Source organism: Micromys minutus (genome assembly GCF_963924665.1).
Source record: "Micromys minutus genome assembly, chromosome: 11".
In the NCBI taxonomy this organism is placed as follows: Eukaryota; Metazoa; Chordata; class Mammalia; order Rodentia; family Muridae; genus Micromys; species Micromys minutus.
Window position 1 is genome coordinate 36,327,877 of NC_137980.1, and position 24,779 is coordinate 36,352,655.

General features: G+C 48.6%; 1 protein-coding gene across 2 annotated transcripts; it reads left to right on the forward strand.

Annotated features, from left to right (window-relative positions):
- Window positions 1-243: 243 nt before the first annotated feature.
- CTCFL (CCCTC-binding factor like) lies at window positions 244-20,332 on the forward strand (the record flags this gene model as incomplete). Of its 2 annotated transcripts, none has more annotated exons than XM_080925264.1 (10): window positions 244-804; window positions 1,512-1,734; window positions 4,952-5,122; window positions 6,136-6,269; window positions 9,850-9,970; window positions 10,262-10,411; window positions 11,929-12,089; window positions 15,086-15,268; window positions 19,577-19,697; window positions 20,184-20,332. In XM_080925264.1, 10 exons carry the CDS (start codon window positions 244-246, stop codon window positions 20,330-20,332), a joined length of 1,974 nt encoding a protein of 657 aa, XP_080781390.1. The 2 variants fall into 2 exon arrangements, with proteins under 2 accessions (XP_080781390.1, XP_080781391.1); XM_080925265.1 differs by having other exon boundaries at window positions 20,214-20,332.
- Between the last annotated feature and the right edge of the window lie 4,447 nt (window positions 20,333-24,779).

A 24,779-nucleotide genomic window follows, 5' to 3' on the forward strand; every position in this document is an offset into this window, starting at 1 on the left:
CACCACCTTTCACCATCCCTAGTCCAGTCTGGGACTTAGAATGTTGGAATATCAGCTAAGCCCCGCTAGAGACTTTTGCAGGGTGTGTGAGTGGGGTTGAGACACGGTCTCACTACGGAGTCCAAACTAGCCATGAATGTTGATCCCATCTTGTGTGCCTTGATCAAAGCCCATGTCAACTAGGCCCCAGCCCCCTGCACCCCATAAAGATTGCATCCTCTCTTTCCATCAGGGGACACCACCATGGCTGCCGCTGAGGTCCCTGTCCCTTCTGGGCACTTCACCCAGATCAAAGAGCAGAAGTTGAAGCCTGGAGACCTAGAGAAGGCAAAAGAGGAGGGTGAGGTACAAAGAGTGGAAGCCCAGGAGGGAGCTGTCGAGGGGGCCGAGGACAGCTGCCTGCTGCCGGATGCCAGGCCCCAGGAGCTGCCTTCGAGGGTCCTGATGGAGAGCGATAGGCGGAGCCTGACCCTTCAAACCGTGCCCCTAGCATCCCAAGATGTGCACCTGCAGGGGCTGGGATGGCTGAGCATGCCACACTCCGAGGAGCTTCCAGAGACCGTACCACAGACGGAAGGCATGCTGCAGTTGCCATCGGTGCTGTGGCTGGACCCAGATCCCCAGCTCAGCTTTCAGCATTGTGTGGCGGTCAGCATCCCGGAAGAGCTGTACCCACCGGAAGAGCTGCACCCACCGGAAGAGCTGGGGCTGATGCATTTTCACCTGCTGCGAGAGAATGTGCTGGCGGACGAGGAGAACCAAGGGTTAACGCCAAACTTGGACGAAAGCACAGCCCAGAAGAAGGTACGGTTCATTGGTTCATTTTTACACACTGATGCCTTGTGGGATAGAGCAAATTAAAACTGAGTTTTCTTAGATTGAGGCTTTGACCGATATTATGGATAGACCATATATATGAAGTTGGAAAATAAAATACAGTAAAATAACAAGACATTGTTCTCTCTCTGTGTGTGTGTGAGTGAGCATATATAAAGATGCATAAATGTGTGTGTGTGTGTGTGTGTGTTTTTAAAGACTTTAAAAAGTTACAGGAAATGATGCTACTAATGTAAGGTACATTGTGTTTTTACAAATGAAATATCACGGCCTGGAGACATAATTCAGTCGGTATGGTGCTCGCATAGCATGTACACAGCCTGGGTTTCATCCCCAGCACTTTACAAACCAGGCTTGGTGGTACCCTGTGATTCTGGTGTTCAGGAAGATTAGACCTTCAGGCTCATCCTTAGGTATATGGTAAGTTTGAGGTTGGCTTAACTACCTGAGACTCCGCCTCTGCTCCCTGAAAAAAAAAAAAAAAAGGAAGGGAAAACAACAACAGCAGCAAAGATGAGAGTCCCCACAGAGCCCCCGATGGCTTTCTAGCAAGCGCTTGATGTCCGTCTTATTTGCTGGCTTTCCCTTCTGTGTTGCGTCGTTTGCCAGAGTGAAGAATTTTATCCGATTGTAACTAACAGTGTTGCCTCTGAATGCTCATTTTGACTTATTAGCCTGAAGAAGATGAAAAGGACCAGCTCTTGCCCCAGGAAGGGACAGACAAGAAAGAAGAGAGATTCCTCCTTGTGGAAATGAAACCAAAAGAAGGAAAAGACGAAATTGTTCTGACCATTTCCCATCTGAGCCTAGAAGAGCAGCAAGAACCACCAGCGGCAAAGCAGACAAGTGTGCCGAGAGCCAAAACCGCAAAACCAAAACCTCGAAGGCAGACCAAGGGTAGGCTGGCCAACCCTGAGACACCCTGAGAAACCCTTGTTTCTCTTGTGGGAGGGCGGCAATTATTGAAGTCTCAAAGTGTTGACTTCTAAAAGTTTCTTTCCGAGCATCAGAAAGTGGAAGAAATTTTAAGCTGATGTTCTATATTGTAAATCAAATCCCAAAAGTGTTTTGGTTTGTTTGTTTTTGTTTTTGTTTTCGTTTTATACTCAGACAATTAAGAAGCTGTTTTTAAACGTTCCAGAAAGTATTACACACATAAATTGCAGGCAAGGCCCTAGCCCCTGCTTTCTGGCTTGAGATTTCTTGGGAGTGTTCAGTGAGGTAATTACACACCAGGGCAGCAAGCTCTGTAGAAGAGTCAGGGCTTAGGGAATAACCAGAGCATCGTCTAGAAAAGGAGACCAGCAAATGTGGGGGTCAGAAAGACAAACAGAATGAGACTGGAGGACAGGAAGGAGAGCCAGCCTAGAGACCATCGTGGAGAACGAAGCCAGCCTAGAATCTGGAATAAAGAGTCAAGAGAGCAGAAAGAAAGAAAGAGTCATGGGCAGACAGACATCTGCAGCCCTGTCAGGGAATCTCAGTGATGAGCACTCAGAGGCAGGGAGGGGCCATTCTAATATTGCAATAGAAGCATCCTAGCAACCCATTGGGAGCATTTGATTCTCACAGCAGTTTAGTGGGCTGCTCTTTCAAAGTAATTTCTCACTTATTCAAATGGAGACATTTCATCCCATTATCTCAATTTCTAGGTGACTTTTTAAAAGTTCTGTCTGACTGCGGTATGGCTCAGTGGCTCAGGGCTTTCTCAGCATGTATGAGACCTTGGCTTTCTTCCCCAGAGCAGCCAGAATAAAACCAAAACCGAACAGACAAACAGAAACCACCACTAAAGAGTCATTCTGTGACAGCACAGAGCACATTTCTCTTCCAGTCGTCAGTGGCCAGGGTAGGGAGGGAGGCGGACTAGCCACTCCACTGCCCTATACATGGCCAGAGTCCTCCTGTAGGTTTCAGCCTCTGGAAATGGAGATTTGACTCTTTGCCTCATGGTAATGGCTCATACAGTCAATCAGGAGATTGAAGCCCCAAATTTCCCTTCTAGCTCACATTCTATTTTTAAACCATTAGCTCTCTTTTTCCAGAACATTTTTTAAAGATTTTATTTATTTATTTTATATATAACTGTAGCTGTCTTCAGACACACCAGAAGAGAGCATCAGATCTTATTACAGAGAGTTGTGAGCCACCATGTTGTTGCTGGGATTTGAACTCAGGACCTCTGGAAGAACAGTCAGTGCTCTTAAACACTGAGCCATATCTCCAGTCCTCCAGAGCATTTTTATTACCCTATCTATCTCCTTCATCTTTGTACTTTCCATCCCTGGCCTCCATGCCCTGGAAACCATCAGCATACTTTGATATGGACATGTGGAATAAATATGTCCATAATAATACATTGAAACCATGTGCCCTCTGTCCCTCTATTCTTTTGCTTAGTATAGTTTCAGGGTCCAGCCATATTGTAGCATATATTAGCATTTCCTTTTTCACAGCTGGCTAGTATTCTATTGAATGGACATACCACAATTATTCATCCCTTCCTCCTTTGCTGGAGGTTGAGGAGGTTCCTGCTCTTTGGTTATTGTGAATGGTTTTGCTATAACTATTTTTATGTACTTTGATTTAGGGGAATGTGCATACGGAGTGGAATTGCTGGACTATATCATCGTTCCATATTTAACTGTGTCTGTGTGTGTGTGTGTGATGGGTGTGTGCATGCCCATGAATGCATATGGAGACCTCATAGGAAGAGGTCATGGAATATTCTGCTGTATCAGTCTCTACCTTACTCTCTTCGGACCATCTCTCTTTAACCAGGCCAATAAACTCCAGTGTTACTTCTGTCTCCAGCTTCCACAGCACTAATATTAAAGGCATGAGTGGCCATGCCTGGCTTCTTACATGGGTGCTAGGGATTTGAACTAAGGTCCTCACACTTGCTTCCAAAGCACCCTTCCACATTAGCTTTCTGTGAAACTGCCAAATGATCTCCATAGCCACCTGCAGTGTTGGAGGCTTGTATCTCAGCGCCCTAACCAGGTTCCTTGTTCTGCAGGTACCAGATGCAAGAGGGAACCTCGCTGCTTTTATTCGTATCTCTCTAATGGGTGTTTCTCTGAGCATGGATTGACCACCTATGTGTCCCCTGTGGAGAAACGCCTTCGCAGCCTTGGCTGCTTGTGTCAATTATTGTCAGCAAGCAAAGTCAGCAATTCAGTGTCTCCTGTCAAACAGCAGATATGATTCCCCGTAGCACCGGAAGCTAGAAACTGCCTTCAGCCAGCTCCCCGAGAGTTTGTCAGGAAGTGCTAGCTGAGGCTGCATCCCTCCTACAAGGCTCTCTTGGGGGGTGGGGAGGACATCTTCTGGTTCTGCCAAGTGAAAACTCAGATACAGGAGAAGCATGTGTGCAGGACAGTAGCCACCACCCATGTGTGGCTGGCTGGCGGCTCAGATGCGGAGGCACATTTTGGTTTTGTTTTTAGTTATTTTAGATACAAATTCAAATAGTCACATGTGGCTGTGGGCTGTGGCTTTGTTCAGCTTCATGCCTGTCTCCCAGAGCTCCCCTGGCTTGGACCGTGGATTCAGGAAAGGCGCTGGCGGCGGGGTGTGGGGGGGGGCTTCATTTTACCCAACGGAGTCCATGTTTATGGGAGACTTGCTTCTGGGACTTCCTGCTCTGAGCAGACACTTAGTCTCCTGTCCTCCACAAACTACACCACACTCTAAAGGACGGTTCCATAAGACCGATTGTTTGTTTGTTTCTTGATTTTCAAGATGCGGTTTCTCTCTGTAACCTTGGCTGTCCTAGAACTCTCTCTGCAGACCAGGCTGACCTCAAACTCACAGAGATCTGCCTGACTCCGCCTCCTGAGTGCTGGGATTAAAGGTGTGCGCAGATACTGCATGGTGTGCAGTTCCAGTGGTGGTCAGAAGAGGGCACCAGATCCTCTGGAACTGGAGTTACAGATGTTCGAGGCCTCACTGTTGAAAACAACAGGGAGGATGGGTTAGGGACCTGGACATCCCTGTGGCAGGAAACAGAAGCTGAGTATTTCCTAACAAGATGCTCTTCCTCAAGAACAGAGTGTCCTTAGGTTCCGAGACATCTAATCAAATCACATTGCTGTGTGTCTTCTCTCTACAGAAAAACCCCAGACCTTTCAGTGCGACTCCTGCCCGTTCACAACTTCCAAACTCTCAACTTTCAATCGTCACATCAAAATTCACAGCGACGAGAGGCCACACGTGTGCCACCTGTGCCTGAAGGCTTTCAGGACCGTCACTCTCCTTCGGAACCATGTCAACACCCACACAGGTGAGGTGCCCGGGGTGGGGGTGAGGGTGAGGGTGGGGTGGGGGTGGGACGGGGGGTTTCTGTCGCAGATGCACCACAAATCTCAGTGAGGTGCAGGGAGACCCAGCAAGTCCTCTCTTCACCTGGGGCTTCACTCTCTGTAGAAAGTCCCAGAATCTGAGGGTAGAATTTGCCCATCCTCAGCACTGCAAAAAAAAGACAGGAAAGTCACAGAAGGAAGCAACTCAAACGTTTGGATAATTTCCCTCTCGGTGTGGGACTTAAGCAGGTTTTTGTCAATACTCTCTCAGCACCTGCTAAACTCACTTTCCGTCGCACTGAGGGCTAAGCAAGGGTCTCAAGCGTGCTGGGCAGGTACACCTCCACTGGCCTGTACGTCCAGACCTTTCCTTTTTATTTTGAGAGGTCTAAGTTGCCCCGGCTAGCCTGAGACTCGAGATCCTTCAGTTTCAGCTCCCGGAGTAAGTTAGACTATTGGGGACAGACTCAACTCATCCAACTGTCAGATTCTTACCGTTGCTGGTTCTGCTTTTTAATGTCAATTTATTAATTAAACCTTATCATAAGCATTCAGGGAGCACTTGGGCCTTGCTGTCCAAGAAGGGGGTTCCATTGTGCATGCATTCATGCTTAGTTTTGCTTGCTTTTTGTTTTTTTGTTGGTTTTTTTTTTTTTTTTTTTTTGGTTTTGGAAATAGGGTGTCTCTTGTGGTGCAGGCTGATCTCTAACCAGCAGTCTCCCTGCCTTAGCCTTCTGAGTACTGGGGTTACCAGCCTGCCTTACCATCCCCAGCTTAGTTATACCCCACCCCCCACCCCCAACGCCTTCTTGGATTTCAGCTAAAAGCCCCGACTGTTACCCACAGTTCTGTCTTCGTACATCTCTGATATTTATAGTTCAAGGAACTTCTTAATTGCTGCAGCCTTTCAGACTGCCATTTCAGAAGCAGAAAGTCAGTGGAAGTCTAACAGCTGAGGCCTGTTTGAAAAGTGTAAACCGCGTGATTTTCCCAGGCACCAGGCCCTACAAGTGCGGGGACTGTGACATGGCATTCGTCACCAGCGGAGAGCTCGTTCGCCACAGGCGTTACAAACACACCCACGAGAAGCCCTTCAAGTGCTCCCTGTGCAAGTATGCCAGCGTCGAGGTGAGCGCCCTTGCAGTCAGTCAGCCCCTCACGACAGAAATCACCACCCTGAGGGACACCCAGTCAGCCCCGTATACCCTGAGGGACCCCAACCCAACTATTCACCAAAGACACATTTTAAAATCTATCCTAGAAGCCGCCAGCATTATCATCCAACGAATGCCCGGTATAGTAACTCATACTTATAATCCCAGCGCTGTGGCAGGAGGATTGCTGTGAGTTCAAGGTCAGCCTGGTCTACATAGTGAACATCAGATGACAATTTGATGGAATCGGTGGTTCTCTCTTTCTTGATGATTACGCTCAGACCTCAGTGGGCAGCAAGGGCCTTTCCCAGACAGGTCATCTTGCTTACGCTCAAACAAGAGTTATCTGTATTTATTTGTTATTTTTAAATTGGGGGTGGAGAGTGGAAGGTTCATGTGAATTCAGGTTCCTAAGGAGAAGAAACATGAGAGATATCAGTCTTTGCAGCTGGAGGTACAGCGGTTGGAAGCCATTTGACAGGAATGCTGGGGACAGAATCCGGGGCCTCTGCAGGCTTTTGCATGCTCTTAGCTGCTGAAGAGATAGATGGTCAGTGGTTCCAAGGACTGGCTGCTCTTGCAGAGGACCTGGGTTTGATTCCCAGCACCCAAGTGGTTGCTGACAACCAGTTGTCTGTAACATCAGTTCCAGAGGATTCTGTGTCCTCTCTGGCCTCCGAGTACCAGGAATGCATATGGTACACAAACATACGTGCAGGCAGAACACTCATGTGCACCAGATGAAAATGTAGACACTCAGGAGAGAACTCTCAGACTTGCTGAAAAGGCCTTCCCTGTATCTCACGTCACAGCTGGGGCCCCGAATCAGAACGTCTCCCCTAGCACAGAACTTGGGGATTTGGCCTGAAGCATTTGAGTTTTACCCAGTGCCACCTGGACAGACAGGGCTACTGAAGATGCATCCCTGTCCACACACACTGCCCTATCAGCGTCTCGGAATGAATTTAACTGCATGCTTTGCTCATGGCAAATACGTGTGGTTTGTGTGTGCACACGAGTGTGTGTGTGTGGTGTATGCATGTGTTATATGTGGTAATGGGGTTTAGACCCAGGGCCTCAAACTGTTCTCCCTCTGAGCAATGTATTTTATTTTGAGACAGGGTCTCAGTAAGTTGCTCAGGCTGACTTTGAACTCTGCACCCCAAGCAGGCCTTGAACTCTGACTTCAGCTTCCCGAGTAGCAGGGATAACGGCTTGTGCTGCCTGCCATCAGTTCCCTTAGAAAAGCACGGGGCGGGCGTCTCCTGGTCGGGTCCATTTCCTAGCAGTCCATGCCCAAGGTTCCACATCGAGTGAGGAAGCTGGCTGCATCCTGGTGGTGAGCTTGGCACAGAAGGGCAAAGCAGCAGCTCCTAACAGGAACTAAGTTAAAGGGAGCAGTGACGCAAGTGTGTTTCATAAACTGGGGGATTTCGCAGACGGGTCAGAATGCGATTCCAAGAACCTCTTTCCGCCGTGGCTAATTTTAGAAGGAGCTTTCCTATCTGAGGCAAAGGTTGTGGCAGCAGTGTGAGGTTGCAGAAGGTGTACAACAAGGCGACACTAAGGCTCTGCCAGCCTGCCCAGTGACAAAGGGTCCATGGCCCATGCAACCCAGGGATGGCCCATGGGGCACTGACCAGTAGGCTACCATTGAAATGGGGTGATGCGCTATACCCTTCCTGCCCTACCCTTGGCCCCTGAGCAAGAAACTGGACTAGGCGCAGCCGTTTCTTATGCTTTTGCACTCTCTTGAGCCATCTTGCAGGCAAGGGCAGGGCCTGCCTGGACCACATTGAGAGCTTAAAACCAGCCTGCACAACTTAGACACGGTCTCAAAATAAAGAGTAAGAAGGGGGCTGGAGATGTAGCTCATTGGCACAGCACTTGCTTACCTCAAGAAGCTGGGCAGGGACATCCCATGTCACCACCTCTGACCTCCTACTGTGTGCCTCACTGAGCCCTAAATGCCCCCCCCCCCCACACACACACACACACACACGCTGCAGAGTTAAAAATTCTCTCTGTTTCCTTGCTACAATTCCCATACTACTCTTACTTTGGCTTTTTAGTTTTGGTTTTGGTTCTTTGTCGTTTTGGTTTTGTTTGTTCTTTTGTTTTGCTTTGTTTGTTTGAGACAGGGTATCTCTGTGTAGTCCTGGCTGTCCTAGAAGTCACTCTGTAGATCAGGCTGGGCTTGAACTCACAGAGATTCACCTGTCCCGAGTGCTGGGATTAAAGACAAACACCACAACAGCCTGGCTTCCACATTTCTCCTTAAATAATAATAATAATAATCCAGACTGAGTTGCTCATCTTGGATGCTGTGTCTCACTGGAAATCCTCTTCTTCTGTTCCTGGGTTCTGTTCTGTGTGCCTCCTGTATCCCGAGAAGCGGGTTCATAGTCTCTGAAGGGAATCAGAATTGCTGTTGCTTCCTAAGACTCCAGCCCGATGTAGCTGATGGCCTGGCTCCCCAGGAAGGGTTTGCAGTGTGTGTGTGTGTGTGTGTGTGTGTGTGGCATTGGAATGTCCTAGAAGACAGTGAAGCCTGCTGCCGTGGTGAATGAGAAAGTCCGCGCTGCTCCCTATGGAATGGCCTCCAAAGCCTAATAGGATCCATCCTTGTCTGTTTAAACTTCCCTCTTGGTTGCTTTTATGTTTGGAGCAGTCTAGTGGCACTGGCTGGTCCAGTACTCACATTGTGGCCTTGGCTGGCCTAAAATTCACTATGTTGACCAGGCTGGCCTCAAATTCAAAGATCCCCCTGCCTCTGTCACAGCAGGATTGCTCGCTGCAAGTCTGAGGCCAGCCTGAACTGCAGAGCTGAGTTCCTGTCCCAAAAACATTGTGAAAGAGACCAGTATCACGCAGAACTCCACGGCAAGGGGTTTGTCTCTAGGCACTTTGCAGTTGACTCTCCATTTACCTAATGGTCCTGGTTTCCACTTCGGAAGGCTTTTCCGGCCTGCGTGTTTACAAGTGGTTTAAACTTTACTGCTGTGAGCAGACCAGGCCTGGGAAATAAAGATAAAAACTGCACAGCAAAGAGCTCCGTTTCCGTCTGTAAAAGTGATATTTAGTATAAGTCTTTCCGCCGTTGCTCATTAACTCCTAAGGACCTTGTGCACACAGCCAGTGACAACGTAAATCTCCGGCAGATTGGCCAGTTCTGTTTAATAAGACGCCCCTAGACTGGGGTCTGCTTACCTTACGTTTTTCCTTTTGCTTTTTCGAGACTAGGTCCCTGTAGTCCAGGTTAGCCTTGGGATCACTATATGACCCAGGGTGTTCTCAAACTTGCAGCAATCCTCCTGCCTTAACTTCCCCGAAGTTGGGATTCCAGGCATGTACCTAGGTCTGAGATAAGTTCTCCTGATGTAGCCTTAAATGGGGCCTGGACTACATCAATCCTCCTGCCTCAGCTTCCTGAGTGTCATGGCCGCAGGGATGAGCTGCCATGCAAGCTTCTCATCCCTCATATAAAATGGGTTAACGGAAGCCCTGACCACCCTCGGGTCCCCGTCACAACGACACCCTTCCACATGTCCTAGGCAAGCAAGCTGAAGCGTCACATCCGTTCACACACGGGTGAGCGTCCTTTCCAGTGCTGCCAGTGTGCTTATGCCAGCAAGGACACCTACAAGCTGAAACGCCACATGCGGACACACTCAGGTGAGAGCCACACACCTGCCCGGCTGGACCGTGCATGAACATCCTCATCCCCACACACAACCTCGCGCACCCACTCAGAGCTGGTGAGGGGCCACCAGGGTCAGGAAAACTCCATGTCTGGGGCCCTGTGACTGTCTGACTTGGCTTCCTGGTCCTATGTATCCCATTGAGGCTAAGACCTGCAGAAAGTCCTTGCCTGGAAAAGAAACCCCAACACAAGCATCCCTTGGGACTGCCCAGGGCTCACGGGGAAGCTGGACTCCAGAGAGTCACACACTGTTTGTGTCACAGGTGAGAAGCCGTACGAATGCCCCACCTGTCATGCTCGGTTCACCCAGAGCGGGACCATGAAAATCCATATGGCACAGAAGCATGGTGAGAATGTGTCCAAACACGAGTGTCCCCGCTGTGCCACCATCATCGCGAGGAAGAGCGACCTGCGTGAGTGTCTACTTTAACCCGTGTCCCCTCAGTTTGGAAACCTGACTCCTGAAGTCCCTCCCTGGACCTTGGGAAACTTTGCTAGAAATGTTTTTACAGAGGTCTTATACCGCCCTCTGGTGGCTGATCCTAGTAAGTGCAGTTCAGAAGCTGGCCAGCCTAGTCCAGGCACGGCCAGTCCACAGAAGGTGTGATCAAATCCGTGGGTGTTGTTTTTTCTCATGTAGAACTTGCTCTTACAGATAAGGACACTGAGACTGAAAGACACAGGGGCAGCAGTCCTGGCGATCTGAGTGTCACAATGCAGCTGCATTAAAAGTTCAGCTCTGTCGCTGTCTCCTCCTCAGCCTGCCCTTTGTATACGCTGCTGGCAGCAGAGGGTATAGAGGAGAAACTGAGGCAGAGCTCTCCCTGAGAAACTTGCTTCAGTAGGAGACAGCCTGTGATACAAAGTCTGCCTTCTCCTGTGGTGAGCCCTTGTGCCCTTGTGACACAGGACTCCCTGGTTGAGACTTGCAGGCGGTTCTGTGCTTGCATTTGAAAGCCTGCAGTGAGTAGAGGGCGGTCTTTGGCATAGCAGGACAGGGAGTGTGGAGGGCAGGAAGCTATGGAGGGCCAAATTTATTTAGGACAAGGAGCTGCCAAGAGCAGAGAGTTGGCAAAGGAGCCCTTAGGTCTCTGTGGCCTCTCTCTCTCTCTCTCTCTCTCTCTCTCTCTCTCTCTCTCTCTCTCTCTACCCCCCCCCCAAATTATGTTACAAGAGACAGTAAAAATGTCAGCAAAAATAGAAGTCCAACCAGTTGCCTTGGAAAATTCCAGAGATTTTGGAATGATTCCTGCAGGGATAAAGGTATTTGACATATTCCTAGCATCTGGAATATTCTATCAGTGCCTCTGTGGTTCCTGAGCACTGCCCACTGGGGTCTGTTAGGACCAAAGGACTAGCCAGTTGCCAAGTCCAGCCTGTTTGTCTCCCTTGAGAACAAGGTGGTCTGCCATCTCTGAGTCAGGAGGTACACACCAGAGTCTTTTGACATAGTGCCACATGCACACTAAGCTTGAGGATTAGTCGCATAAAGAGCTTCCTAGACAGTGTGCCCAGTATTACTCGGATCATGGGACAAGGCTGCTTGGTCTCCCATCAGGACAATAGTCATGGTGCTGTTACGGAAAACCCCTTAGCCACGTTCCGAACCCCCTGCACTGTGCTAAGGTTCTCAACATTCGTGACCAACCTTCTATAGCTGTGACCTCCCTGTGGAACAGATCTTAGTCTGAGCCTTCTGCTTAGTTCCTTCCCAGCAGTAGTGCTCACAGGGGACATTCATGACATTAGGAGGCATTCACCTGGATATGGCGGTGGTCTGCCATCTCTGAGGGAGGTAGGCTAGTGTGGTGGGGGAGCCCTGAGGTGCTGAAGACAGTCTATGGTGACCAGAACTTCCCACCACACTGGAGAGGTCCCTGAACATCCACAGTGCCACAGGTCAGCAAGGCGTCTCCTGCGGCTCTTCCAGGTGTCCATCTGCGTAACCTGCACAGCCACAGCCCCGAGGAGATCAAGTGCCGATACTGTCCCGCTGGCTTCCACGAGCGCTACGCCCTCATTCAGCACCAGAGGACCCATAAGAATGAGAAGAAGTTCAAGTGCAAGCAGTGTGACTATGCGTGCAAACAGGTACTGTGACTACTCACACACGCAGGTGAGCTGTGTGAGGCAGGCGTGGGAGTAGACAGCCTCTTTAAGAAAGAGGCTGGGGGCTCAGCTCTTAAGAGCAGTTGTCACCCTTGCAAAGGACTCGAGTTTGACTCCCAGAACCCACAGTGTGGTTTACAACTCCCCATGACTAGAGGTAACCCCAGTTCTAGGGTATCTGATATTCTCGTCTGACTTCCTTGGGCACCAGGTACACACGTGGTGCATGCACTTGCAAGCTGAGGACGCCCGTGCCACCACTGTCACCAAGCCTTGGACAGAGCCCTAGGGGATTGAAAAAGAAACACACACAGACACACACATGGGTCATTCAATAATGGGTGGATGCTAACTAGGCTTTACTCGGGACTCCTTTTATATGGGGAGAACAACAAAGTTTGGGGAGGCCAGGTGCAGTTAAGAGTGTACAAAACAGGATGTTTTCAGGGTAAAGATAGCTTGGACGAAATGTTCAATAAATACAAGGAAGGAGTTCTTAGCAAAACAAGTGGGGGGTGGAAAAATAAGGCCAGGCTCCAATGGCGGGTCACAACACAAGCAAGCAAAATGCTCGTCCGTATTAAAGTAAAATATAAGTAAATGAATTTTTTAAAAAACGGAATGTTGGGTGGTAGTCAGCCATCTATAACTCCAGCTCCAGAGGATCCAATGTATCTTCAGAGCTCCGTGAGCTTACACAGAGAGAGAGAGAGAGAGAGAGAGAGAGAGAGAGAGAGAGAGAGAGAGAGAGAGAGAGAAGGAGGAGGAGGAGGAGGAGGAGGAGGAGGAGGAGGAGGAGGAGGAGGAGGAGGAGGAGGAGGAGGGAGGGAGGGAGAGAGAGAGAGAGAGAGAGAGAGAGAGAGAGAGAGAGGCATCAGCTGGATCTACAGAGAGAGCTGAGGTTCTCACCACACCATACTCAAAGCCCAACACAAGCCAAGCCAGCATCAAGGAGGTACCAGTGCAGTCCACTTCCTCCCTTGTGGGCATCTGTTGTCAGGGCAGTGTTATGTCTTCCCTAACCCTGGCAGTGACACCCTACAAAATCGAACTGGGTATGGATGTGATCTTCATACCTGGAAGCCAAATCAAAGGGCAAGGCACTCAAGAATGTCTGAGGGGCTGTGAGAAGGCAAGTAAGTGCTCCCTCAGCCGGTGAGGTGTGGAACCCTGATGTCCGGGGTTCCATTCTCCAAGCCCATACAAAGGTGGAAAGGGAGAACCAGCTCCACAGAGATATCCTCCAACACCATTCGCACAGCATGATAAATAACTTCAAATGTCCTCAGAGATGCGGTCAAGGTCCTTACAGTAGTAAATCTTGACACAACAGTCTTTAATGTCCTGTGGGAGGAGGATGAAGCTGCCGACAGCCCCTCCCCTGCCTTCTGAAGCCCATGAGTGGGATAGTTTGAGCCGGCAGCTTTAGCCACTTTTTTGTGGCTGCCATTTTCATTTGAAGAAGTTTTCGGCAGACAGACTCTGCTTGTGACAAGCACTCGGGGGCGGGGTAGGGGGCGTTTTCTTGACAACTGGACTAGCACAGTGGGAAGTTCAGGGGACTCACTTTGCCACCAATAAAATGTAGGCTCTCAAAAGAAAACTAGAGTTCAGGTTTTGGAAGCATTGTCATTCCCCCACGATGAACTTTGCAGCTCCGATCAGGCGATGTCTACAAAGCAGGCTCTCATCTGATTGTGGGATAAACCATGCCCGTGTCCAGAACCAGGTCTCTTTCTTGAGGCTTCCTACCATACATTTTGAGACAGACTCGGGGATCCTGTAGTTCTGTGATTTGATTAGCTGGATAGAGAGCCCCAGGTACCTGTCTCTCTCCTCCCAAAGCCGAGGTTACGGGAACACATCACCACACCCCAGCTCTTACAGGGGTGTTGGGAATCCAAACACCAGAGTCTTATGTTTAGACAGGAAGCATTTTACCCACTGAGCCAGTGCCCCAGCTTCTTCTGGTTCTTTTTTTTTTTTTTTTTTTTAATGTGTCTGGACTCCTGGGTTCTCCTCATATACCGAACAAACACCCCACACCCCACAGATCAGAAAGAACGGAGGCAGGCTTCTCCTGAGTTCCCTGAAGAGGGTTTCAGACCCAGCAGGAAACAAAAAAAAAAAAAAAGTATGGAGACCTAAACACTCCAGCCCACACTGGCGCACTAGGATGTAGAGTTGTTTTTAAATGTACTGGTTTTCTTTTAATTTTTCAGAAATATCTGTTAGTTCTTCACTTTAGATTTCTCACAGTAAACACTGCTACAACCCACCCACATATACAGAAGCACTTTAGAGTGTGTGGTGACCTCAGTGTGTCTCCATGCTTGGTGATTACCTCACCAGTGACACCAGCGGCAGGATTTTCCCCTCACGTCTTTCCAAGTATAGGCTATATGACTCAAAGTTGTCCGTAACTCTAGCTTCAGGGGCTCTGACACCTTCTTCTACCCTCCTCTGGTAGCCCCACCCAAGGCGTACATGAACACACACACACACTCACACACAATAATACAAATTAATTGATTAAGAAATAGGATAAACCTTTTTTTTAAGATTTATTTTTATTTCCTATATATAAAACGACATTGTAGCTGTCTTCAGACACACCAGAAGAAGGCATCAGATCTCATTACAGATGGTTGTGAGCCACCGTGTGGTTGCTGGAATTCGAACTCAGGACCTCTGGAAGAGCAGTCAGTGCTCTTAACCACTGAGTCATCTCTCCAGCCCTGGAGGATAAATCTTCAAAGTGTGGACCATAGGGAATTTTTGTTTGCTTTGCTTTTGGTTTTCTGAGCAGGTCTCTAGTAAACCAGGCTGGCTTTGACCTGCACATGTAGCGAAGAATGACCTTGGTCCCCAAGCAGACAGCAGGCCCTGGCTCTGGTGAGGGAGGGACGTATGACAGTGACAGACATTTCTAAGGACCACTTCCACCCTGCCTCAGCCATGTCCCTGCTTTCCCTCAGGAGCGGTGCTTGACGGCGCACATGCGCACGCACACTGGAGAGAAGCCTTTCTCCTGCCTGACCTGTAACAAGCACTTCCGGCAGAAGCAGCTACTTACCGTACACCTGAGGAAGCACCATGACCCGAGCTTCGTCCCCAGTGTGCACCTATGCGTCAAGTGTGGTAAAGGTTTTTCCCGCTGGGTAAGCATCCATCCGCCTCAAAGGCTGCCAGGACTTGGGTGACCACCTCCTCTTCCACTCATCGGAAAACTCACATTTTGTAAATACACACTCCCCCTCCAAGGGCAAAAGGGAACCCCATTCACACAGCCCTTGGGGGTGGAACCTGAGCCAGGTGTGTACCAGTCAAGCACCGCACTGGGTACCCTATTTCTTATTTTGAGACCAGCTTTAGCTAAATTGACCATTCTGGCCTTAAATTTATGCTCCTGCTGGATAAGTCTCCTGAGAAGCCGGGATGACTGGACCCCCAGGTAGCTCACATGGTCTGTTAGTCATGTTCTTTGGGGGGATATGGAATTACCCCATGGTTACTTATTAGTGTTCTTGTTTCTAACCTCTTTTATTTTGCTAAAACTACTGTTCCGTCAGACACAGCTCTGGGGGACCCTGAGGCAGACTGTCCACACATGCTGAAAACCGTCCAGGGGGTTCTCTGACACCTGAGACCTGAGTTCTTTTGTTTCTATCTTTTTGAAATAGGGACTCACTGTATAGCCCTGACTAGCTTCTGTATAGACTTGGCCGGCTTCAAACTTATAGAGAACCACTTGCTTCTGCTTCCTGTGTGTAGGGATTAAGGCTGGTGTGCCGCATGTGGGGCGCAGCCTAGCTTTTAAAGTAGGCTACTTCACAGTAGTCAGTGAGCTAAACGCAGCCTTCTCCAACTGAGCGACTCCGTTCTCCGGCGTTCCCAGGGTGTAAAATCAGGCTATGGATTCACATTCATTTTGGATTCTGTTGATTGTTGTATTTGTTTTCCATTTCTGCATAACAAATGACTTCCAAATGTTGGGGCTTAACAAACATGCATCACATTACGGCGAGTGTGAGTCTGGAATTGTAGAGCAGGGTGGCTGGGTGGATCTGTTAAAAACTCAAGTGCACTGGGATACTTGAATCCAATTTATCTTTGAGGTTAAGAGGAAAGTCTCAGTTAGGAGCCGCAAGGGCGATGCAGGAGTGAATTTTGGATAAGTTCTGTTAAGAGAGTCATCAATACCATATGGACAGACAGACAGCAGCCTGCCACGGGATCTGATAAGAAAGAATGGGGTGGGGCGTTTCACAACAGGAGACTGTGGCCAGGTTTCTCTAAAGTAGAGAGGAGGAGCCTGCCTAATGGAGGTGTTTTCCACACATGTACGCCCACACTGGCAGCCCTTAGGTGTTAGACTCTCTGTAGGGTGTCTGTCTTGGAGGCAGCAGGGAGTTTCAGGATTAACTAAGAGGATGACCGGACCATAGATGGGCAACTTAAGGGACTGCCTGACCTGGAATCTAACATTTCCTTTCTGGAGTCCTGGCCCCAGGAACCTGTCACAGATGCTCACATTTGCTCTCCGGAAGGAAACTGGTCAAGAGCAGGAGACGGCAGGCAACTGTGCCCTGACTTGTCCCAAGCTTCAATCTAAGCATGTTCACAAGTATCTGCTCACTAACACACACACCAGTTTGTCTCTGTATCTGAATGTCACCGGCCAGCAACACGGCTGCCCTGACTGTGGTGAACCTAATGCTGAGCCAGGTGATGTTCCTTCTCAGCTCAGGAATTTGTCACATGTCACTCTCTCTGTGTCCTGAAATAGTCTAAATATGCCGCACTTAGCATCCTTGGTGTGATACTTTTGGAGGCTGGCAGGTCTGTATTTGTATGTATTGACTCAGCATATATACCAGGGGGTCCCGGCCCTAATCTTTGTTCATGGCAGGCAGGTCAGTCGCTGCTTCCTCCACAGCTTGGGGGAGCAGCCCGAGTCTTGTCTCAGATGCTCGGAGGGATCCTGAACTGTACGCGGCTGAGAACAGGCTTTACTTTATACACAACTGCACATCTTCTCTGTAAATAGAATAAATACAGCTTCCCAGGCAGCCTCTGCTACAGATTCACAGCAGACAAATATGTTGGGAAACGAATGAGCTCAGTGTCTCCCCTCCCCCGAGAGGAACATTCAAGCAAAGTTCCCCCAAGTCGCTTTTGGTCGTGTTGTTTACGACAGCAACAGAAACCCTAAGACAGATACCAAGTCAGGACAACGCGGCTTTAGGGAGAGGCAGTACATGTGGCCCAGGCGTTGAAAAAAAAAAAAAAAGTAACTAAACAAAGAAGGCACTTCATGCTCTCATAGCAAGAAACGGGAGTCCATATGTCTTAGCACAAAGCATAACTAAATGAGTGCCCAGCACTGTTCTCCAGGCCTCGGACTGTTTTAATCTCTCTCCAGCTCCTAGACACAAGCTGGTGCTGGGGCAGGAGCTCAGGAAGAAGTGGAGAGGACAAACCGTGCCCCCCCCTACTGCGGGACACACTTCTCTACAGCCTTATTTAACCCAACTGTTCCCTGTCCTGGATCCCCCGAGCTTGTTTCAACCCCCTTGCATCTCAGCCTGTGGTGATGAAGGTCCCTGGTTGTCTGCATTTGATTCCTTCTTCAGTTGCCCAACAGGGCAGCGCTCCCATGTAAGATGCTTCTTAACAATCAGAATCCACCAAGGGCACATGTGGAGCTGCGAATCCAACTTTTCCTTCCACACTGGGCCAACAGTGTATCTCATTCACTCTCTTACTCGACCCCAAGGGCCACCCACCCCAGCCACCAAGGAGCACTTCCATGCTCTTTGGGGACAAGTATTTCCTGGTCACCATGATATTTTCTTCTGCCCTCCATCTGTCACTGAGAAACTTTCTGTCCCGGGTGTCATCACAATGAGAGTGGGGTGTGCGTGCCCCAAGAGGGGGGTCTAGACACTCTCCCAGGACTCTCCCAGGTAAACTTGAAGCCTAGATGGGCCATCAAATTGTTCTCCACATCACACAAAGGGACACACGAACTGAACGTAGCTTGGCAGGGTGTTTTCTGTAGGAAGGATGAGCCCGAACGGACCCAAACTGAGCTAGCTAGCACATTCAGCCAGAATGGGTTCTGTCTTTTATATCTGACTGTGTTAGTCCTGGCTCCCCCTCGGCTGGGATTACGGACATGATCACCACGCCTGGCTGTCCTTTCTGAGTCCTGCTGTGCTTCAGACACGGGCCTGTGTCCTGCACTCGGGTCTCAGGAGAGCAGCCAGGTGAGAGGCCTCCACAGCCTACAAGTCGGTGGTGTGGTGAGTTTACTGTCAGGCCTCGCTTTTCTAAGCGTAAGCATTAAGGAAAGATAAATCCTGTCTTCTCCTCAACAGCTCTCATTTGAAAAATTAAAACAAGTTACCTTTGGCTAGAGTTCATTATAAGAGGGAGGGTAGCCTTAAAAAAAAAAAAAAAAAAAAACACTGGAAGGGGGTTGAAGAATGGTTCGGTGGTTAAGAGCACTGGCTGTTCTTTCAGAGGACCCAAGTTCAATTCCCAGCACCCATGTGATAGCTCACAGCGGACTGGAGCTCCGATTCCAGGCGATCTAGCACTTTTGCAGACGTGCATGCTCGCAAAACACCAGTGCGTGCACACATAAAAACAAATTTTAATGTCTTTTTTAAAGTCATTTAGGGGGCCAGAGAGACAGTTCAGCAGTGAAGAGCATGTGTTACTTGTAAAGGACCTAATTTTGGTTCCCAGGAGCCACATCAGATGGTGCACAACCATATACTACTCCAGTTTCAGGGGATCTGATGCACATTTCTGGCTGCCAGAGACATCTTTACCCGGGTGCAGATACCTACGCGCGCGCACACACACACACACACACACATTTACACACACACACATTCACACACACACACACACACATACACACACATGCACACACATACACACACAAATATACAGATACAGACACATACACATACACATACACACATACACACACATACACACATACACACACACATACACACACAAACCAAACATACACATACACCCACATACATACACATACACGCATGTACACACACACACACACACACACACACACACACACTTACTTTAAAAGCATTCTGTTTGGGTTTGGTTTTTTGGGTTTTTTTGGTTTTTTGTTTTTTTTTTTGTATTGGGACCAAAATCTAAAAGGTGCACATTGCCTGCTATCTTTCTGAAGGCCACCTTTTAAAATATACATTATTACTGATGCGTCTTGTGTCCTATCAGAGGGTACCACAGCCCATGCAGAGTTCAGGACTTACAGAAGTGAGTTCTCTCCTTTTGTCACGTGGGTCCCCAGGCTCCAACTCAGGCCAGCAGACAAGTTACCTCTCTGTAGCTATTGAGCTGCCTCAGGCAAAGTGCCCATGGGGACACTGATGTTCACTAGGGGCCTGTGTCACCTTCCACAGAGTAACCTGCAGAGACACAGAAAGAAATGTGACCCGGAGCATGAGAAGTCAGCCCCCTCCAAAAATGGAAGACCAGTGACGAGGACCCGGGCCTCTGAGGGAGGAGCAGAACATGAGGAAGGTATGTCTTTTCCGACCACTTCAATGTGACATCCCTCCCCTGGCGTTAACCCCAGCTAGAGAATCAGTGAGGATGGGAGGGCGGTCACAGGAGGGCTCAGCAATCTTAATCAAAGTGGCTTCACGACGGTTACCTCTCTGCACAGACTTACCCCTCAAACTCAGATCGAGTATTTGCCTGCTGAGCCACTTCCTGGGTGGTGTCTGGTGGTATTTTTGTTTGCCACATCTGAAAAGAAGTGTGCCACACGCATCTCATGGATGAGAAGCTGCTGATCTTCCGTACCCGCAGTGCCCCCACTAAGGAGCCCTGCCTAGGGCAGAGAGACAGGAAGGCCAGTGTTTGAGAACCATGCTGTGCTTCTGACATGCCCGCAGCTGGGCTCAGACAGCGGCGACTGTTTTCAATACATACTTTCTGGTTTTCCAATCTGCATATATTGGCTTTCTCTCACACTTTCTCTGTGTGTCCCTTTTCCCTCTCAAGATGTTACTGCCCAGGAGAGAACCACCTCAGGGGAGCCTCAGTGCCCTGGGGAACAGGCTCTGGGTCACCAAGGAGAAAGTGCATCCGGGAGTCAGAGCCCCGATCAAGGCCTTACCTGTGAGATGATCTTCAATATGATGGATAAGTGAGCAGCTTCTCCGCGCTGCGGCCTGTAAGGGAAGAAACGAGTTAGACATGAGTTCCCAGACACAGCAATCCAGTGTCCCCAGAGTTTGAGGTAGTGTGTAGACATGTTTGAAGAAGCAAAACAAACCTGCAGCTTTTCCCTAAAGACTAGAGTCAGAGCTTGGAGTGAAGGCACACTTCAGAAATGTGGGCTTATTCTCTGGGCACTAACAGGTGGCCCCGGCATGAGCCAGGGACAGATTCTAGGTAATATTTATTCCCACAGGAGCTCAGACCAGTTAAGACCTTGGTTAGAGCAGGAAAATCTTTTGAGTTGTTTTATCCACCCTTACTATTTCCAATACTATGACTTTAAAACACTAGAATGAATTCTTCTTTTTTTTTAATGCCAATGAATTGTCCATGACATTTGAAGCCACTGCGGTGCTTTTAATGAATTCTAAATTCAACCCAAGGATCTTATCCAAAAGACGGAGTAATAGAAACAACGAACCGCTCATTTAACCGGAAAAAAAATATCAGATTTTACTTTTGCATAGAGCAAGGCTCACCTTTAATTTCCCCCCCACCCTACTTTTGTAGACCTGTGGGTTGAACCCAAGCTCTGGCACAGGTTAGACAAGTGTTCCCCACCACCAGGCTATAACCCCAGCCCCCACACAACTTTTTTTTTTAATTAAATTTTCTGGGCTGGATTTGAACTCATCTTGTAGCCCAGCTGCACTTTGAACTGTCTATCCTCCTGCCTCAGTTTTGAAGGCCGCTGGAATGGCTAGCTTTTGCCACCAGGCTGGGCTTGTCTTCTCGTTACTTATAGTCTTTGCCAGCTATGACATGCCCTGTCATTGTCACTAGCACTAGCTTTGTCCCTTAGCCAGAAGTTAGAGTTGGGAGGGTCATCCTCAGCTACATAGCAGACTCTAGATCAGCCTGGGCTACATGAGATTGTCTCTCAAATATATATATGAGTTCTCGGTATTTCAGTTTCTGGCCCTTTTGTTTTGCTAAAAAAAAATATTTTATTTATATTTTTAAACTGATTGGCTGTGAAAAGAAACCTAGAAATCTGAAAATGAAATGTGTACTTGTGAAAAATTTGAGGGCTTTTGTAATTCTCACCAAGTTCTGTAGAATATCTTTTTTCCAGCCCTTGCTCTGGCACTTGGTGCCTGAGGTACCACTGTACAGCTGAGATTAGCCAGGACTGGTTACAGTAACCGGAGTCCCTGTCTTTGCATAGAGCACTTCTGCCATGGGCCTATCTGCCCTGTCTCTGAGTCCCCAATAGGCTCCAAGCTCAAATTCTTAAAATGTTGATCTGTTCAAAACAACCCATGCATGAAGCCATTGTGGTGTGGGCACAGGCTCAATCCCCCAACAGACAGGCAACTGTGTCCTCTCCTGCTGAAAATGAATTCCGTTTACAAGTGACATGAAACAGAATTACTCTGTGGTCTGTCATCTGCTGTCATTGTGACTTGGTTTTATATTTTCTTATTTTTTTTGACAGTTGGAAGAACTTTTGCATATTTCAATAAAATGAAAAGGCTTTTAAAAACTGTCTTTGTGATGTGTGAATGGTAGGCAGTCTTCTTCATCCTTGCTGTCCTAGAGATGGGACAGGGCCTCATGGAATGCCAGGCACGCTAGGCAGGGCACCACCACCCAGGACAACACTACCATCCTTTCTGTTTTGACAATGTTCTCTAAACCTCACTCTGGACCCAGGCAGATCTGGGATTCAGCCCTAAGCCCCTCGAGTAACTGCGGTTACACCTGCGCCAGAAACCCAGCTAACAGTGGTCTTTAAAGTGTTCTGGGGGCTGGAGACGTAGCTCAGCAGTTAAGGGCGCACAGCACTCTTGCAGAGGATCCGAATTAGGATCCCAGCACACACGCTGAGCATCTCACAACCAACTCGAACTCCAGGAGATCTGACACCCTCTTCCGGCTTCAGGTACCACAACTGCACATATAAACCCACTGCATAGACACACATAAATATAGTTCGATCTGTTGTTCCTGTTGTTTATCCATTATCGTTGTTGGTCTTTAAGGCGGGATTTCTCCGTGTAGCCCTGGCTGTCCTGGAACTCACTCTGTAGATCAGACTAGCCTCAAACTCAAGAGATCCACCTGCCTCTGCTTCCTGAGTGCTGAGGTTAAAGGCGTTTGTTAGAAAACAGAAACAAAAGTGAGAAACAGAACAAAACTCTGTTTTTAATGCCTTGTTGTGCCAGTAAGTCGGTTCGGTGAGTTAGGGTTCTGCTGGCCTGAGTTCAGTCCCCACGACCCACACTGAGGAAGGAAAGAATGAACTTCTGATAGGCTGTCCTTTAATTTTCCCGTGGTGGTGTCACACACACACACACACACACACACACACACACACACTCATACCATGTACTCACAAACATAAAATAAACATCTTTAAAAAAGAAGACTTACCGCAGTGGGAACTCTCCATGGCAGTTTAAAGTTCTTAGTTTCAGAACAAATATGGCTGGAGAGGTTGCTCAGTGGTTACAGAGTCCAGGTCCAGTTCCCAACAGGCACGTGGCAGGCAACTCACCACCGTTAGTAACTCCGGTTGCAGGGGATCTGACATCCGTCTTCTTACCTCCAGGGATATTGTACGCAGACATGCAGACAGGCAAAATGCTCACGCATAAAATAGAAATAAGCCTCTTTAAAGAGCATGCAAAACAAAGAACATGTTCTTAAGATGCTAGCCTACGGGGCTCGGATGAGGCTGTTCCTCAGTTAGTAGAGCGGCGGTCTAGCATGAAACCCTGAGTTTGATCCCAGCACAGAATAAACAGGTGCGGTGGTGCAGGGTTTGTAATCCAGGTATTGGGGAGACAAGAGACTGGGAGTCATCCTTAGCTACATAGTGAATTCAAACCCAGCTTGAACTATATAAGACCTTGTCTTAAAAAATAAAATTAAATTTAAAACAAGCCCAGAATGTCTCTAAAAAGCAGTCAAGATCTCCTTATAAACAGACTTTTGGATCAGACAGCAAAGTTTGGCTGGAACATTGACTCTGTTCTATGCCAAATCCCATTCTGGGATGGCACAGGCACACAGGAGCCAAAGCTTGGGCTCTGAGATAGCTGCAGTGCACCAAGTGACCACCAGAGGGCAGGCGTCTCCTTCTCAAACGCTGATAGCGGTGGTCCGAGGCTTCGATGAGGGCAAAGTCCTAACTAGTTCTTTGTGCTGGACCCAAAGAGAGAGAGCAAAAGAGAAATGGGACTGTGGTGCTAATTTAAGACTGTTTGGAGAACTTGCCAGTGAAGGCGGTGGGTGGGGGGAGCTGCCTGAGAAAAACTTCCTGTAGAGATTTGAGGAATCAGCAGGGTTCATGCCTGTTTTGCCAGGAGACCGTACTCTCTCCTACAAAGACTGTGTGTGTGTGTGAGAGAGAGAGAGAGAGAGAGAGAGAGAGAGAGAGAGAGAGAGAGAGAGAGAGAGAGAGAGAGAGAGAGAGAGAGAGAGAGCCCTGCAGGTAATGCTGTGAGCATCCACTCCCATACCTGATGACTCACTTTTGGAAAGAACGGTTTTTTTTTTTTTTTTTTCCTAGATCCTGTCTCCAGGTCAGACTTTCGGCTCTTCTGATGACCGTGACAGGCCTCAGGGTATCAGTGGTCCTAGTGTCTCTAAGGCCACTGTTAAGTGCTAGTGAAAGCCACAGCCAGCAGCTTGGAATGTGGGGCTCATCCCGGCCCACACTCCCTCAACCCAGCCTTTCGAGGAAGTCGATCTGTAGCCAAGTACCTGGTATGAGATGCTCGCACCAGCTGTCCCATCATTCCCTAGGCATGGCTGCCATGAACATGATCACTGCTAATCATCTCTGAAACCCTGCACAACCTAGTGTTTCCAGAAAGTATGGCTACCTCCGCTTCTACCTAGGGCAGGGTACAGAACAGGGGGCTAATTTGTGCTGGCCACAACAGTCTCCTGTGGACCTGTTGTGAAACTGAAGACGTCATACAAACGGCTCTGCTAAAACAGCTGACTTGGGGCTGGGGAGGTGTCTGTATTGTTAAGAGCACTGGCTGCTCTTCTGGAGGACTCAAGTTCAATTCCCAGCACCCACATAGCTCACAACTGCCTGTAAGTCCAGTTCCAAGGGATCTGAGACCCTCCTCTCGCTTCCACAAGCAGCAGCCACATGCACAGTGAATAGACATCCAGGCAAGAAAAATACATACATAAAATCCAAATAAATCAGGCTGGAGAGATGGCTCAGCTGTTAAGAGCACTGACTGCTCTTCCAGAAGCCTTGTTGTTCAATTCCCAGCAACCCCATAGTGGCTCATCATCATCTGTCATGGGGATCCGATGGCCTCTTCTGGTGTGTCTGAAGACAGCGACAGTGTACTCACATGTGTGAAATAAACAAATCTTTTAAAAAAGAAAAAGAAATCTAAAAAACAA